Source organism: Zingiber officinale, chromosome 4B, assembly GCF_018446385.1.
Source record: "Zingiber officinale cultivar Zhangliang chromosome 4B, Zo_v1.1, whole genome shotgun sequence".
NCBI classification, from domain to species: domain Eukaryota; kingdom Viridiplantae; phylum Streptophyta; class Magnoliopsida; order Zingiberales; family Zingiberaceae; genus Zingiber; species Zingiber officinale.
In genome coordinates this window covers 6,825,347-6,841,686 of record NC_055993.1, presented here as the reverse complement: position 1 = coordinate 6,841,686, position 16,340 = coordinate 6,825,347, and the positions used below count along the sequence as shown (strand labels likewise).

The 16,340-nt window shown below is 36.1% G+C and overlaps 1 protein-coding gene across 1 annotated transcript; it reads left to right on the top strand.

The window, feature by feature from the left end:
• Positions 1-14,468: 14,468 nt before the first annotated feature.
• Positions 14,469-15,673, top strand: LOC121978071 (protein PHR1-LIKE 1-like). The gene is made up of 3 exons (XM_042530458.1): positions 14,469-14,623; positions 14,899-15,043; positions 15,332-15,673. The coding sequence occupies exons 1-3, from the start codon at positions 14,469-14,471 to the stop codon at positions 15,671-15,673; spliced, it is 642 nt and encodes a 213-aa protein (XP_042386392.1).
• The last annotated feature ends 667 nt before the right edge of the window (positions 15,674-16,340 follow it).

The following is a 16,340-nucleotide window of genomic DNA, read 5'->3' as shown; positions in this document are numbered from 1 at the left end:
CTAGATTTTCAATCACGGAACCTTAATAGTTTTGTGAGATGATTAATTTAATCTTCAATTTAAATTCAAATCTAAGGATTGATCTACATTTGAATTAGACAAAGGTTTAATAGTTAGTCAATTAAATATTTATTTTAATGATTGACTTCTAGGCTGTGGCGAGGCACTAGGCCTTCTTGGGTATGGGATCATCCACCACTTTTAGACAAAGCCTCTCAAGGAAATTGAATATTTAATTTCCTTTATGCAACTCCTAGATCTAATTAGTCAAGTGTAGATCAAGCCTAAGTCTTTATCTATCCTAGTCTAAGCATAAATAATAAAAGCAGTAAATCAAGTATCAGACAATTCTATTTTATAATAAAAATGATTTTTTTATTGGCTCCCCTAGATCATAGTCTCGATAAGGTCTATCAAGGTAATGAATTTGATCCTTGGGGATCTAATATTGATTAAGTCCAGCTTGACTAATCATATTGGGCTTGGGGACTCATACTTGGACTAAGTTTCTATTTGATCGATTTACTAATGATAAATAGGATTTAAATCGATTTACTTGGATTGGGCTATATCCAAGTCTAGTTCGGTTGTATACAGCCTTTTTTTTCCAAGAATTAGGTCAAGGTTCTTGGAACCCAAAGTGAACCATTCTAATGAGTCCTTGAGTTCTTTGACTTGAGTTTTTAAACTAAAATTCTCTTCCTTAACTTGCTCGGTTAAAGAACTCGAGTTAGTCATTTCCTTAAGGGTTGTTACCTCCTTTTAGAGTGACTTAACTCGGACGTTGGATTTGGCTAACTTTCTTAATAAATATGAAACTAAATTTCGTAAGTCATCTACGTTAGTACCAAAAATTAGAGAGCTTATAATGTGACTAGACCCTTCGGAAATATATATGGATCTGTGGCTTCTCTCGGACTCGGTTTCCAATTCGCTGTGTTGGTTTCTAACTCAGACTCGATTTCGGCAACATATGCTTGTACTAGTAGAGCGAAGAAGCTTGTTTGCTTGTGTTTATCTTCATCCAACTCTCCCAATAACTCAAACCATGTTACCTTCAAGGCCTTCCTTCTTCCGTTCTTTTGGTTTGGATAGTCAGGTTTATAGTGTCCCATCTTGTTGCAGCCGTAGCAGGTAACTCCAGATTTGGCCTTCGTGTTCGATTGAGTCACCTTCTTCTTCTTTAGTGCTTTCCGAACTAGTTTGACTAGTTCGATGGTGATTTCATCTTCGAGATCTGATTTATCTTTGGATTCGTGTTCAGTTCGGCACTTGATTTTTGGTTCTCTTGTTCTGCTTACACATGCAATCAAAGCAATACCTTTCTTGACCGGATGTGTATTAGTTTATTCGTGCAATTCAAATTCTGAAATAACTTGTCTAGTCTAATTAAAGAAAGGTCCTTGGATACTTTTAAGTATCTACCATTGATGTCGACAAGGTATTCCTCGAAAAAGCATTAAGTGCATACATTATTATGTCGCGGTTCTCCACTTTCTGCCCGATCACGTGAAGTCCGTTCAGTAGATCTTGTATGCGAGCATGAACTGGCTCACTAAACTCACCATCCTATATTTTTATATTATACAATTTATTTAATATTAAATCATGTTTACTTACCTTAGTATCAAAAGTGCCTTCGTGCAGCTCGATCAACTTCTCTCATAGTTCTTTTGCACTTTTGAAGGGGTTGACCCGGTTTAGCTCCTCTTTTGTTAAGCCACATTAGAGAGTGTAGGTCGCCTTGGCATTGGCTTCTACTTTCTTCATTAAGGTTGCGTCCCAGTTCTCGCATGATACTAGTTTCCCAACACCATCACGTGGGAGTTCGAGGCCCGTTTGGATGATTATCCACATCTTGACTTGCATCTTGAGGTGGTACTCCATTCGGCCCTTCCAGTAGCCAAAATCCTCGCCGGAGAATAGGGGTAGGCGTGCTGTACTATAACCTTCTTGGTAGGCCATTGATTAAGAACTTTGCACACATATAATATAATAACAAATATTCCAAGACTTGGTCTTGGATTAGTAGTGCGGGAGAAAAATAAAAATAGTAATTTACTAATTTCAAAATAATAATAATATATTAATAAAAATATTTAAAAATATATTATTATAAATTTTTAAAAATACAATATTTCGCTAATACTGACCAATGGTGAAAAGATGAAAATAAATTTTTCAAAAATAGTTTTGGAGGGAAAAAATGAAAGGCGTAAGGTTTTATTTTTAACAAAAATAGACGAAAAAGCGACGAATAAGAATGCTCAAATGGTAGTTGTACTGATTCAGAGCGACCCCGCTCTGATACCAATTGTAGAATCGAAAAGCGCTAGAGGGGGGTGAATAGCGCTCGTGGCTAATTCGTTCATTTCGAGTAAACTCAAAGTAAAAAATACAGCGAAAATAAGAGAGAGACAAACAAAACACAAATACCAAGGATTTACTTAGTTCGGAGCCTGTGGTGACTCCTACTCCAAAGCCCGAACGTGAGAGTGCTTTCGATGGGCAATCACTATAAGCTCGAGAAATCTTTACAAGATTAATTACAAGTACTAAACTTAAAAAGATTATACCGACAATACAAAAGATGATGGAAGTAGTCATCGATTGTTAGAATATTAGAGCATTATTGAAGCATTCGGAGTAGCACACAGGAGCACAAGTTGTTCTATTTTTGGTATTTTTGTTGTACCTAAAGTGCTGGCCGAGACCCCCTTTTTATAGCAGCTTCAAGCCTGATCTAAATTCCCTGATCTTCGGGATCAAGTCTTGACTCGACCCAGATCGGTCGACCAATCCCCTGGTTCGGTCAACCGAACCTGCTGAACTTGCCCAGCCTTCGGTCTGATGCAGTCTCTCTAGATAGCTCCTGCGTTCGGTCGATCGATCCCTCTGTTCGGTCGACCGATCAATCAATGGTCTTTACCTCATCTGATCCGATCAACTTGCTTGACTAGGTCTCTATCTATCTTCGGTTCAGTTGACTGATCTCGAGGTTCAGTCGACTGATCCCTCTGATCAACCCTTCATTGAGAGCTGGATTTTGATCCTTTGTGTACTGGGGTTCGGTCGACCGATCAGGTCGTTTGGTCGAATGATCAAGGCTGAGTCTGATCCTATAGAACTGTTAGTTTCCTGTAGAACTATTAGTTTCCTACAAAATAGAGTTTAGGCAAATAGAGAAAATAATATTAAACAATTAAGTTGACAACCTTCGGATTGTCCGGTTCTGACTTTGGATTTCATCCGAAAACCCTAAGTCAAACCGAAGCCTACTGTTCCCTCAACGGGGAATGCGCCCTCACCTACTCTACTCAGGAGGAGTTATCGTCTGTTGCCAGACCGGTCCTCCAGATCGACTGGACTTTTGCTCAATGCCCGAGGCTCCAGGACTTTCTATTGGACGTCCGCTCCACGACCCGCCCAGACCTCCACCTGATTCGCGTCCACCAGGACTTTCACCTAGAGTCCCGGACTCTAGGGTTTTGACCAAAGCACTCAACCCGCCAAGTCTTTCTGCCTAGGGTTACCGGCCCCTAGGACCTAGGGTTACTACCCCCTAGGCTTTTCCACTTGCCTAACCGCAGCTAGGACTTTTGCCTAAGTACACTTAGGACGTTCCTACAAGCTCATTCAAACTTGTTAGATAACAAGTAACCTTAACTTTGAATCCTTTGCCATTATCAAAACACAAGTTCGATCATTTGATACTTCCCGCACCAACAGTTTGATGATATGTGTACCATCTTCATGGGATCTCTTGAGGGACCCCCACATGTTGCACATCTTGAGGTCACGATTTAGGATGCCATTATGGAGGAACTACGTGAGGCCCTCTGGGTGGCTGAGCAGGCACCACTGGACGATCCACATTTGGAGCGAGAGTGGCAGTGACAACTTCCTTCCTTCGAGTGGCTTGGGCCTCTTCCACATTAATAAACTCAGTCGCTCGCTCAAACAATAAATCAAAATTGGCCAGAGGGTTTCTGACCAAATCCTTAAAGAAATCATTATCATTAAGCCCTTGAAAAAAGTTGTTTACCAAGATCTCGGTGGTAGCCATAGGTACATCTATGACTACCTGATTGAATCTCTTAATATAGGCTCGAATATATTCCTTTAGCCCCTATTTAATTGAAAAGAGACTTCAGGGGGTCTTGTGATATCGCCGGTTACCACCCCCTAGGACCTAGGGTTACCGCCCCCTAGGGTTTTCCCTTTGCCTAACCACAACTAGGACTTTTCCTCACCTAGAGTTACCACCCCCTAGGACCTAGGTTTACCACCCCCTAGGTTTTCCACTTGTCTAATCGCAACTAGGACTTTTGCCTAAGTACACTTAGGACTTTTCTCCAATATCATCAAACTTGTTAGATAACAAAACAACTTAACTTTGAACCCTTTGATATAATCAAAACACAGGTTCGACTGTCGGATGCTTCCCGCACCAACATATACATAAAGTATATACACTTAAATAATGAAATTTTATTTATCTAATAAATAGTACATTACATAAGATGATTGCCTTAGGATATCTCTCAAATATAACACTTATAATGAGGTTGATTACACATTCTACATTTAATGAGTTCACTATCTTCATTTTAAAAGATCATGTAGTTATTTATACAACAATTAATTTTTTTCACAGGCACACCTAAACTCCTAACCAATTTTTTTATAATATAAAAGCTATTAGTCATTATATTATCAGCAAAGAGCAACTCTAACATCAATTAATACATATCATCATAACATCATTCTCAGAAATGATATTCTGCCATGATGTTCAATAGTCTTATAGTAACTAATAGTTGATAATGATTAGAAGGAATGTCTTTCCACACTTCTCTTTTACTAGCCTTTAACATGTTGTATAGTTTCTAAACTTCATGTGTTGGTATTTCTTGTATATTCAAATGATCAATTGCATTCATCACATTATAATCCATTGATTACATTGCATTATCATTAGATGATGATTCCACTTGAGTAATAGGGACAGATGACGAAGCAACAAAAGGGCTCATTAGTTCAAATAAATAAGGCTCTCCATGACAGTACCAGTTGTAGTAATTTAGAACAAAATGATTTCTACCTAGATGTACTTTCATGCGAAAAGTTAAATTTTTGCATTTGCAATGATTACATAGACATCATAACTTGTCACCATTTATACAATTTAGAAGCCTCTTAGCAAAATTCATAAACTTTTCAACTTCATTAAAATATTATTAGTGATAAATCTGTTGGATTGGATAGATCAGCTAGAAGGGGTGAATAGTGTGCAAATCAAAATGTAATTTCTCTTGCTTTCTAACTTAGTAAGGATACACACATTAATTAATTAAAAGGAAGATAGAAGAAATAAGTAAGAGACATAGAAGTTACTTGGTTACAACCTGCATGGTTGTTAATCCAAGGCAGTAGAAAGCTCACTATCAAAACTCTTTCGACAATGTTAGAGGTAGAGTAGCCCCTTACAGTAGTTGAGTAAAAAAATAATGAAGAACAGGAATGGAAATACAAGTACAGGTCTGTGCTTTACAACTGGCTTCAGGGCTCTATTTATAGCTCAACGGTCAAAGTGACTATTTTGCTAACATGGCGATTCGAGGGGCCTCATGTGGTCCAGATCACCTCTAATTGGATAAGTTTTATTCACTCTATGTTCAAAAACCTAATCTGGTGGCATCGGAGGTACCTTGATTCACTGAAGGCACCTCAGTTGTTGCTAACATGGATTCCTGCTTCTTATCCTTATCGTAATATTCTACTTCATTTGAGGCGCTTCCAATTGTAATGGGGTACCTCGGCTATTGTTCATCTGAGGCACCTGAGTGGCGCCTCAAATCTCTTATGCAGCAGCTGCTCTGATGGGAATCCAAGGCGCCTCCAGTCTTCATGGTCAGCTACCAAGTTGACTATTTTTGGTCTCCCTCACTTAAGTGATGCTCCGGTCGTCTGGAGTTGAGCTAACCCTAATCCAACTCTCACCTTCTCCTCGAGTGAGCTTCCTCCTAGTTTCTCATCCCTTGAATGTAATGCACGCGTCCTTCTAGCTCACTTGTCTTTCACTCGACTTCTTGTGTGTCTATGTCCATGCACACTCAGACATAAGGCATCAAATACATATGGCTTAACTTAACTCGGTTGATCACATAAAAAATTAACTCAGGATACTTGCAATCTCCTCTTTTTGATGTTCATTAATCCAAATTAAAGTTAGGGCATGAAAACATGTAAATTAATTTTAAACAATTTTTAAGAAATAATTTTTTCAATTAGAAACAAGCAAAAAAGTTTGTCTTCAATCTCCCCCCTTAACTTGACTCCCATAATTTCTCCCCCTTTGATCATATAAAAAATAGGATTAATTAAATGAGAAAAAAAAAAGATAGAAAAAATCTTTAAAATATTCTAAGGGTTGTACATAGAGTAAGCAAGTCTCTATATTTTTCAAAGAATTATTTTTTAAATATAGGAATTTTTTGGGATTACTAACCAGATTTTCCAAAAAAACATTTGAAAATTATTTATAACCTTTTAAAAATCCTTAAACTTTTTGTCAATGTAAATAATAAACAATCTGATTATTAGAAAAATTTTCACTAAAAATTATTTTTCTTAAAGTGAAAAATAGTTTTCTTTATAGAAATAGAAATTTTTAAAATTAAATGTTTAAAAATAGATTTTAAATCCAAAAAATTGTGCTATTTTTTTAACACTAAAAATATAATAGTCATCTGTAAAAAAAAAAAAAAATCAAAGTCTTGAAAAATTAATTTTCAAGAATTTTTAATTTTAAAATTTTATTTTTTTTTGTTGAAAATTCATAAATAATTATATAATGGTCAAAAAATTTTGAAACTATTTCTGCTAAAAGATAACAATTTTATTTATTATGTAAAAAATTTAAAACAAATTAAAATTGAACAATATACTTGCAAAAAACTATTTTCAAAAAAATACTAAATTACTGGCAATTATAAAAATATAATAGGTCAGAACAAATTTAGGAATCCAAAATAAATTTCTACCTACTGGATTTATTAAATATTTTCTAGAAATATTAATTTTTGACACTTTTATAATTTAGCCCCTATGATTTCTAATATACCAATTAAACATCTCATTGTATCTAAAGTTTTTTTGGGAACTTGTAAGAAATTTGAGCATGTATGGTTCTTTTCTAACATTTCTATTTGCTCTTTTAATTTAACATTTTCAACGTTAAGTTCTTCTAGTAGGCATGCATAATTTTTCTTTGAAATTATTTATTTTGTCCTAGTTTTACATAAGGATCTACTTGGCATTTTAATCGCATCATACATTTTATCAAAGGGTAAGAATCGTACCTCACTTACCCTGACAAACTCACAGGTAGATGCTCCCTCTCATTGATACTCTCTTCCGGAGTGGCTTCGTTGTCTTCTTCTTGGTGACTTGTCATTAATACTAGTTCGGCGTATTCCTCAGTTTTGGACTCTTCTGATGGTGACTCACTCCATATTGCCTTGAGAGTTTTCTTCTTGGATCCTTTTTCTTTCTCTTTTTCCTTACTTTTCAATTTGGGGCAATAGTCCTTGATGTGTCCTTCACCATTGCATTTGTAGAACCTTACTTTTCTTTTTTTTTTTCTTCGTAAAAGCTTTGTGACTTGTCTCTTATCAAAGTTGTTAGTTTTAAAAAATTTATGCATTTTCCTTACCAGATAAACTTCTTGATTTTCATTGAGAGATGTGTCTGAATTGATTCATTATGCTTCGCTTTCAGTGCTAGGTTCTGATTCAAGTTCTTTTCTTTTCTTAGTCTTATACAACAAGACTTATGTAATTTCAAAGTCAAAAATAAACTTGCTAAGCTACTTATCTTGAGGTCCTTAGAGATGTAGCAGGAGTCTACTATAAATGTCCAATCTGGAGTTTTGAGAAATTCATTTAATGCATATCGAAGTGCATCCCATTTTGGAACCATTTCTTTGAGATTGTTGAATCCAATGATGAGCTTCTTTAATTTGGCATGTAGTTGTGTCACTTTTTCTCCCTTTTCCATTTGGAGGTTGCTTAGCTGATTTTTGAGTAAATCTCATACTACTAGCTTGGTCTCTATGTTTTCTTCATATAGCTGTAGGAATTTTTTCTAAAATTCTTTGACTGACTCGTAGGTGCCGATCCGGTTGACTTCTTGGGGTGGTCATATGCTAAGAGGGTGGAACTCAACTTTACCGTTCGTTATAAACTCAATCTACTACTTCTTGTTCCATTAGTGATTTTATTTTTCTTCTCCAATCTCATTCTTGAGTACTTCAAAATCATATTTAATTATTAATAAAATATTGAAATCTACTTTAAAGAATATCTCTACTTTACACTTTCAAAGTGTGAACTCCTCCTTCAATTTTGGTAGATGAATGCTTAATTCGACCATCTTAGCTTCCTATTGCTTTAGTTGACGATTGGGCTCTAATACTACTTGTTGGATTAGGTGGACCGGTTAGAGGGGGTGAATAGCCTGTAAATCAAAATGCAAAGTCTCTTGCTTTTTAACTTAGAAAGGATACATACATACATTAATTAAAAGTTATATAAAAGAAATGAGTAAGAGACACAGAAGTTACTTGGTTATAACCTGGGTGTTTGTTAATCCAAGATAGTAGAAACTCACAATCAAAACTCCTTCGACAATGTCAAAGGTAGAGTAGCCCCTTATAGTAGTTGAGTACAAAAACAATGAAGAACAGGAATGGAAATGCAAGCATAGGTGTGTGTTTTACAATTGGTTGTAGGGCTATATTTATAGCTCAATTGACAAAGTGACCATTTTATTGATCTGGCGATCCAAGGCACCTCGAATGGTCTAGGGTGTCTCCAACCGGATAAGTTGTATCCACATAACATTCAAAAACATAATCTAGTGGCATTGGAGGTGCCTTGGTTCACCGGAGGTGCCTTAATTGTTGCTAACATGGATTCCCACTTCTTATTTGCATTACAATATTCTGCTTCACTCTAGGTGCCTCCAATTATACTAAGGCACCTCAGCTACTATTCATCCGAGGTGCCTCCAGTCAACTGCGGTGCCTTAAATGTCTTTTATGCCAGTTTCTCTACTAGGCATCCGAGGTGCCTCAAGACAATTGAGGCTTCTCAGGTCTTCATGGTCAACTACTAAGATGACCATTTTCGATCTCCGCTCACTTAGGTGATGCTCTTGTCGTCCAGAGTTGAGTTCACCCAAATCCAACTTTGACCTTCTCTTTGAATGGGCTTCCTCCCGGCTTCTCGTCCTTTAGATGTGTCGCACGTGTCCTTATCACTCCACCAGTGTACTCTTCCACAACTCCTCGTCCCTTGGATGCACCGAGCCCGTCGACTATCTTCCTGTGACATCCTTCTCTCTCGCTATGTATTCCGTTCAACTTCTTGTGTGCTTAAGTCCCTATACACTTAGACACAAGGCATCAAATACACAGAGTCTAACTTAACTCAACTGAACACATCAAAAACTAATCTGGGGTATTTACAAATGTAAGTACCCCGGGTTAGTTTTGATGTGATCAACAAAGTCAAGTTAGGGTCTGTATTATTTGATGTCTTGCATCTGAGTGTACAGGGACTTAGGAACACAAGAAGTCAAGCTAAAGATATGGCGGATCAGAAGGATGACATGGGAAATGAGTCGACGAGCTCGATGCATCTGAGGAATGAGAAGCTGCAGAAGAGTATGTCAGTGGATCAAGAAGGATGCGCGTGGTGCTTCCGATGGATGAAAAGCCAGAGCAAAAGTCTATTCGAGGAGAAGGAAGATCATCTAAGAGGCTAATCTTCCTCAAGGAAGGCACCTTCAATGGCTTGGAAGGCACCTTCCATGAACAGTGCTCAAGGCACCTTCCAATGATCGTTAGCCAAAGATAAAGTTTTATCTTCGGTGATAAAACTTCTCTGATTAAAGGAGCCTTACCCTATTGAAAGCGCTTTCCAACTTCAGATAAAATTTTCTAGAGGCTATAAAAAGACCCCTAGAACTAGGAAATAATCAACAACCTAAGTATTAACTTTCCTAGTCATATCTGAGTTGTCAACGTGTGTAAAAGACTTCTCTTCCTTCAACGAAGGAGTTCTTTAGTGAGCTTTTCAACGCCTTGGATTAATAACCACATATGTTGTAATTAAGTAAAACTCTAGCCTTTTACCTATTCTTTTAAGTTGTTATTTCTTTTATGTTAATTATTTTTTCTTAATTTAATTGTGCTAATCTAATCAAGTTAAAGTTCGAGAAAGGGTTATATTTAATTTTATAGGAAATTCACCCCTCTTGCCGGCCGCATCGGGACCTACAATTGGTATCAGAGCCTAACCACTTCAGAAGGACTAACTGTCGACCGAAGCATAGAAGACTATGGCCGGAGCAAGTATCCACTTGCCTAAGTTAGAGGGGACTTCACCCACTGAAAGAAGAAAATGGAGGTATACTTCAAAACTGATTTTGATATTTTTCTAATTTTGGAAAATAGTTTTGTAGTACCTACCGACAACAATGGTGATCTAAAGAAAGAGGACAACTAGACAAAGAAGGAGTAAGCTGAATTTGTGGCCAACGGAAAAGTAAAATTCCATCTGCTAAGTGCACTGCCACCATAAGAGGTCAACAGGATCAGAGCCTACAAGTCTACAAAAGATCTCTGAGACAAATTTCTAGAGATTCATGAAGGAACCTCCGAAGCCAAGCTCAGAAGCAGAGATCTACTTCAGAACCAACTAACAAATCTTGGACTGAAGGAAGGTGAAACGGTCCCTCAACTGTACACCAAGCTAAAGGAGTTAATCACTGAACTCACGAATCTCAGAGAAAAGATAGCCAACCAAGATTCGCTAAGGTATGCACTTAACGCTTTTCCAAGAACACTAGAATAGTCAACCTTAGTAGATATATACTATATCTGTAAAGACTTAGAGGTAAGTAATCTAGAAGAATTATTTTCTACCTTTGAAATTCATGAATTTAGATGTACAGAACTAAAGAAGGAGTCAAATCAGAACATTATCTTAAAGGTAAAAATGGACAAAACATATCCTGAAACTTCCATCGACAAAAATAAAGCGGCACTAATGGTAAGAAACCTTAGTAAATTTCTTAAAACTAACAAATTTCATAAGTCATAGGCAAAGAAGCACCTTCGAAATAAAAGGAAGGTTCGATGCTAAAATTGTCAAGAAGAAGGGCATATCAATGACGACTGCCCTAAATTAAAAATGAAGGAAAAAAGGACAAGTGACCAAGATGAACAAAACACAAGAACTTAAAAGCTATGTGAGATGAATCATTGTCCTCCAAGTCTGAGATCGAGGCCTATATATGTCGGACTGGCACTAGTGGCGAACCATCAAAGAGATGAAGAAAGTACATCAGAGATGAGCATCGACGAAGAGGGAGGATCATCAAAAGAAAGCATCGACAAAGGGAGACCATCATCAGAAGAAAGCATCGATGAAGAATGAGCATCAGAGTATGAGGTAAGTGAGGTACGTGCTTTATCTTCTGAACAATCTTACCAGTTTATTAAAATGCTTACTAGAAACATGGTTAAATCAGAAAAAGAAAATGCAAAGTTAAACTTAACATTATCAAATGCATTCAGACTAGAAGATTTTGATAATTTGAAAATTGAAAATAAAAAGTTAAAAGAACAATTAAAAAAATTAAAAAAAAAAATGTTGCATGCTCACATGTTCAACGAATTAGAATTTATCAAGAACTAAATTGGTATTTTAGATATCATAAGGGTCAAATTAGAAAATTATTATAAAAATTTATTCCTAGAAAGCATGATTAATCTAATAGGAAGGAATCTATATTAGGTTCCAAAATCATGCTTAAATTAAAATCTTTATGCATGTTTCAATTTTAATTTGCTTTAATATTTTTTTGCATGTTTAAATTTGTTAAAATTTTCAAATAAATTATTTTGTATGTGTGTTATTTAAAATTAATTAAATATTAATTTTTTCATAGATAATGATTTTATTATCTATTGATAAGAAAAATTTTGAAATTTTTTATCGATATATTATTTTTTATGAAATTTTTAACAAAAATTATATATTTAAATTTAAAATTATTTTTGAAAGTTTTATTTTTCTTTGATAAAATATCATATTCTCTATCAAAGTAAATACTTTCAAAATTTCTTGACTATTATTAAATTTTGTATAAAATTTTTACAAAAATAATATTTTTTAATATTAAAAATTCTCAAAAACTCAATTTTAGAAAATTTAAGGGGTCGTTTGGTTGGGTCGTTTTCTATTTTCATTTTCTTTTTTTTAGAAATTACTATTTGTTTTGTGTTTTCCATTTCCATTTTCTGGAAAATGAGAACTCATTTTCTAAGAAAACAGAAAATGACAAAATATCATTTTCTAGAGAAAATGAAAAACGCGCACAGAAAAATAGAAAACGGGAAAACGCGGCGTAACCTTGCGTTTCTGTCCTAAGCCCTAGTTTCTTCTCTCCACTCTCATTTTCCTCCCGAGCCCCTCTCCCGTGGTCTAGCTCCCTATCGCCGCCACCCATCCCTCTTCTTCCCCTCTCCACCGACGCCCCTCTTCCACTGCCAGATTCACCACCGCCTCTTTCATCCTTTTCCTCCCTTCCTTCTTTCCTTGTAGCGACCACGCGGCTCGTCGCCTTCCCTAAACTCGCGCTGAGAACGCACCCCTCGTCATCCCCGTCGTCGTCGTCGCCCTCTGCGCCATCGGGCTAGGGTTCTTCTCTGAGTCCGCCCCGCTGCCCTCCCTCTCCGATCGTCTCGTCATCCCCGTCGTCGCCGCCCTCTGCGCCATCGGGCTAGGGTTCTTCTCTGAGTTTGCCCCGCTGCCCTCCCTCTCCGATCCAGAAGCCACCTTCTCGTTCTAAAAGCTCCAGACATCTTTGGTTTGGATTCGTAAGATTCATCATTTCCTTCCTCCTTTTTCAGTTGATCTTTGTATTTGGATGAAGTATGGAATTTGAAATGAATAGAAATTTTGAAGAAGAAGTATATTTGACCAAATCTCGAATGCTCAAGTCTGTAGATGTTCCACAATCTAACAGAAGTGTGATCAATGTGTGTTCTAACAGAAGCATGATTTTTTAATTTGTAATTTCTCACCAGTTAGTTTTATTATCTCCTTTTTTTCCCTATACAGTTGTTCAGATTGAGGTTGTTTGATGACAATTGGTTTTTCGTTTTGTTCAATTTGAGAAATGTGGGAATTTTCAAGGAGAGGACATAAAAATGTTGTATTTTTATACTTATAAAATGGCTATGATTATATAATAATTTTTTTTACAAAAATAGATGGAAAGTTGTGTTCTTTATGTTGGAGTCAACCACTAGAATTGTTAGAATATGTAGGTTTAGTCTCACAAACTATATCTAGTCATTATGAATTACATTGGAGTTCATAAATCTATTTGTGATTATTCTCTTTTTACTTGAATAAAACAATGCATATCACAAGTACCATTGTCTATTGCAACTCAATCTCAGGGCCTTGTTTTCTCTACATTGGGGCATCAACTTACTAGATGAAAAGGTTAAAACTTGGATGTACATTCCAATTTTTTTCTCTACATGCTTGTAACTTGCTTAGGGTATTGCTTTGGGTATTACATTTTCTAATATATGTTGCTCTACATTTTTATGTCGCCTTTAATATTGGCAATTTTTAGAGATTACATTATGGGAGGGCATAATCCAAGTATCGAAATTGAGAAGTATGATTGGTCAAAGACAAATGTTGCCATGTTTGTCGATATCATTTATGAAAAAGTGAAGCACAATAAGCTACAAACATCTACCTTCACTAATACGGTTTGGGAGGAGATCAACAAAGAATTATATCAGGTTACGAACAAGAATTATGGTGTAGAAAGGCTCAAAGGTAAATGGAATCGTCTACGCACAAGACAACGTCTTTTTGCAGCATTGCTTGTGCATACTGGTGTGACAATGGATCCTGACACCAATAAAGTGAATGCTCCAGAGGAAATGTGGGCAGAATTTTATCTGGTAAATACTTATATCTAATCAAATATATAATTTTATTGTATGTTTATGTATAATAAAATGTATTTTTTTGTAATCAATGGAACAGAAAAATAAAAAGGAGTATAAGTCAATACGAAAGGAAGGATGTGATCATTTTCACATTCTTAGTGAAATTTTCGGCGGGACAACTGCAACTGGTGATATGCATAGAGCTTCTACTCAATTACCTCCCACATCTGATGAAGAGAGAGAGCTCTAAGAAGCATTCATTAACAGAGGTGTCAGCTCATATGTTGAAGTTGTCGATGACGAGAATGAGGACGTTGGAGGGGAACCTAACAATCGCCGACGTCGTAGTACAGAATCAACTGAGAGTCATCGACGTAAAGATCCTAAGCGTTCAAAAACTGAAAAATATGATGCTTATATGGACAAGTGGAGTGATACCTTGCAACACCTGAGTCAAGAATCTATTGCTAGGCAAAAATACTTGGATTTGAGGGCTGCTAAGTTAGAACGCGAACAAGAAATTTCTTCCTCTACTGGAACGAGCGGGTTCAGTGATCCTTACTCTATAGATATGTGCTCAGATGGGAAGCTTGTTGTTACAATCTGTGGCTCTTGATTTTTGTGAAGGAATAGAAAAGAAAGTTGTTGTTACAATCTATGGACTTTCTTTGAGACCTACAAATTTGAAAATTAATGTCTCAAGTACATAGCATATGTGAGAGGAGTTTCGAACTCTGAATGTTGTGAGGATTGCTGCATATGAACTCTGAATGTTGTGAGGATTGCTGCATATGTTCTTTTTTGCTTATATGATCCTTACTTTTTTTATTTTCTTTTTTGCTGCATAGTTCCCCTCCTCCTCTAGTCATTAAGGTAACAAGCAGTCTTGTTGAAATGATTCAACTTGTGACATCTTATTTCAGAGGTATTGATCTAACTGAGGCATTGCGCCTCCAGATGGAAGTTCAGAAACGCCTTCATGAACAACTACAGGTATCTTTTATAGTTGAGTTATGAGCATGCTCTTCTATTGTTTTATTTCTTTTTTGTATCTTTGACATGATCCAGGCCATAAATTTATGGAATTTTATTTGGTATTTTTCTCAACAAACAATTGTTAATGAATGTTGCGTGATTGTTGATTTCACATCTAACTTCAAAAAACAAGCAGCAGCCTCAAGCGTTAAACTGTATTTGTCCCAATTATTCTTGTTCAACTCACAGCTGTATCGTCGGTAATATTTTTTGTATTCGGTAATTCTCTCTCATTATTTTCAACAGATTCAGAGAAATCTACAACTCAAAATTGAGGAGCAAGGGAAGTACCTGCAAGTGATGTTTGAGCAGCAATGCAAGTCAACCATGAACAAATTCAACACTCTTTCCACTGAAGAAGAGCCATCAAGTGTATCTTCTGATCCGATTGACATGGCTGCGAAGACCGATACCTCCATCAATTCAAAGGGAGCAGAAAGTTCCAAGCAAACAACTACCAAAAGGAAGATGCCAGAGCTTGATCCTTCAAATCCAAGTAATGCAGATGCTATCATCGGGTGTAGATTTTTCAGTCTCACCTTGAGATGGTGGCAGGTTTTGGGAAAACCATTTCAAGTTGTTGTATAAGGTGACAATGTCGCATTGTGCAGGATGAAGACTAGTCTTTTTTGTTCAAGACAATTATGCCATAAAATATGTTGACTGGAGATATTTATTCCTTCAATAAAAGTGTTAATGCAATGAGTTGTGCGTTTATGAAAGAATCATTTGATGTTTTGAATTTGGATTCTATGTTTAAGGGTTAATTTGACTGGAGATAATTATCATAGCTTTGTTGCGCGTGTTAAAACCTTGCTCTTTTCTGTGTTACTCTTTGTCGTAAGCGTCTACACATCAATATTAGAAGATGTGTGTGTCTGTTTGTTTGTAAATAAATTTACAACAATAACTAAACATCAATAACAATTAATAGTTATAAACGAAATAAATATATGATCTTTGCAGAGCAAGTGGCGCATTGAAGGGCATTGCAAAATTCTCAGATATAAGTATAAACAATTAGAAAGATCAAATCCAGGAAAGCAACCTAAACATAAATCTAGTTTAAAAAACTTAAATCTAGTATAAAATAACATTCATATATAAATCTATTTTTTTTTCCATATAAACATACCAAACGTATTTTCCAGTTTTCTTTTCTAGAAAATAGAATTACTGTATATCATACCAAACACATTTTCTGTTTTCTAAAAATAGAAACAGAAAACAGGAAAACAGAAATAGAAAACAGAAA

Bases quoted from the DNA above. Each gene is read 5' to 3' on its own strand.
- LOC121978071 (XM_042530458.1), top strand. From the start codon at position 14,469: ATGGACAAGTGGAGTGATACCTTGCAACACCTGAGTCAAGAATCTATT. The intron at 14,624-14,898 runs GTGCTCAGATGG...TTTGCTGCATAG, and splicing joins GATCCTTACTCTATAGATAT to TTCCCCTCCTCCTCTAGTCA. The intron at 15,044-15,331 runs GTATCTTTTATA...TATTTTCAACAG, and splicing joins GCCTTCATGAACAACTACAG to ATTCAGAGAAATCTACAACT.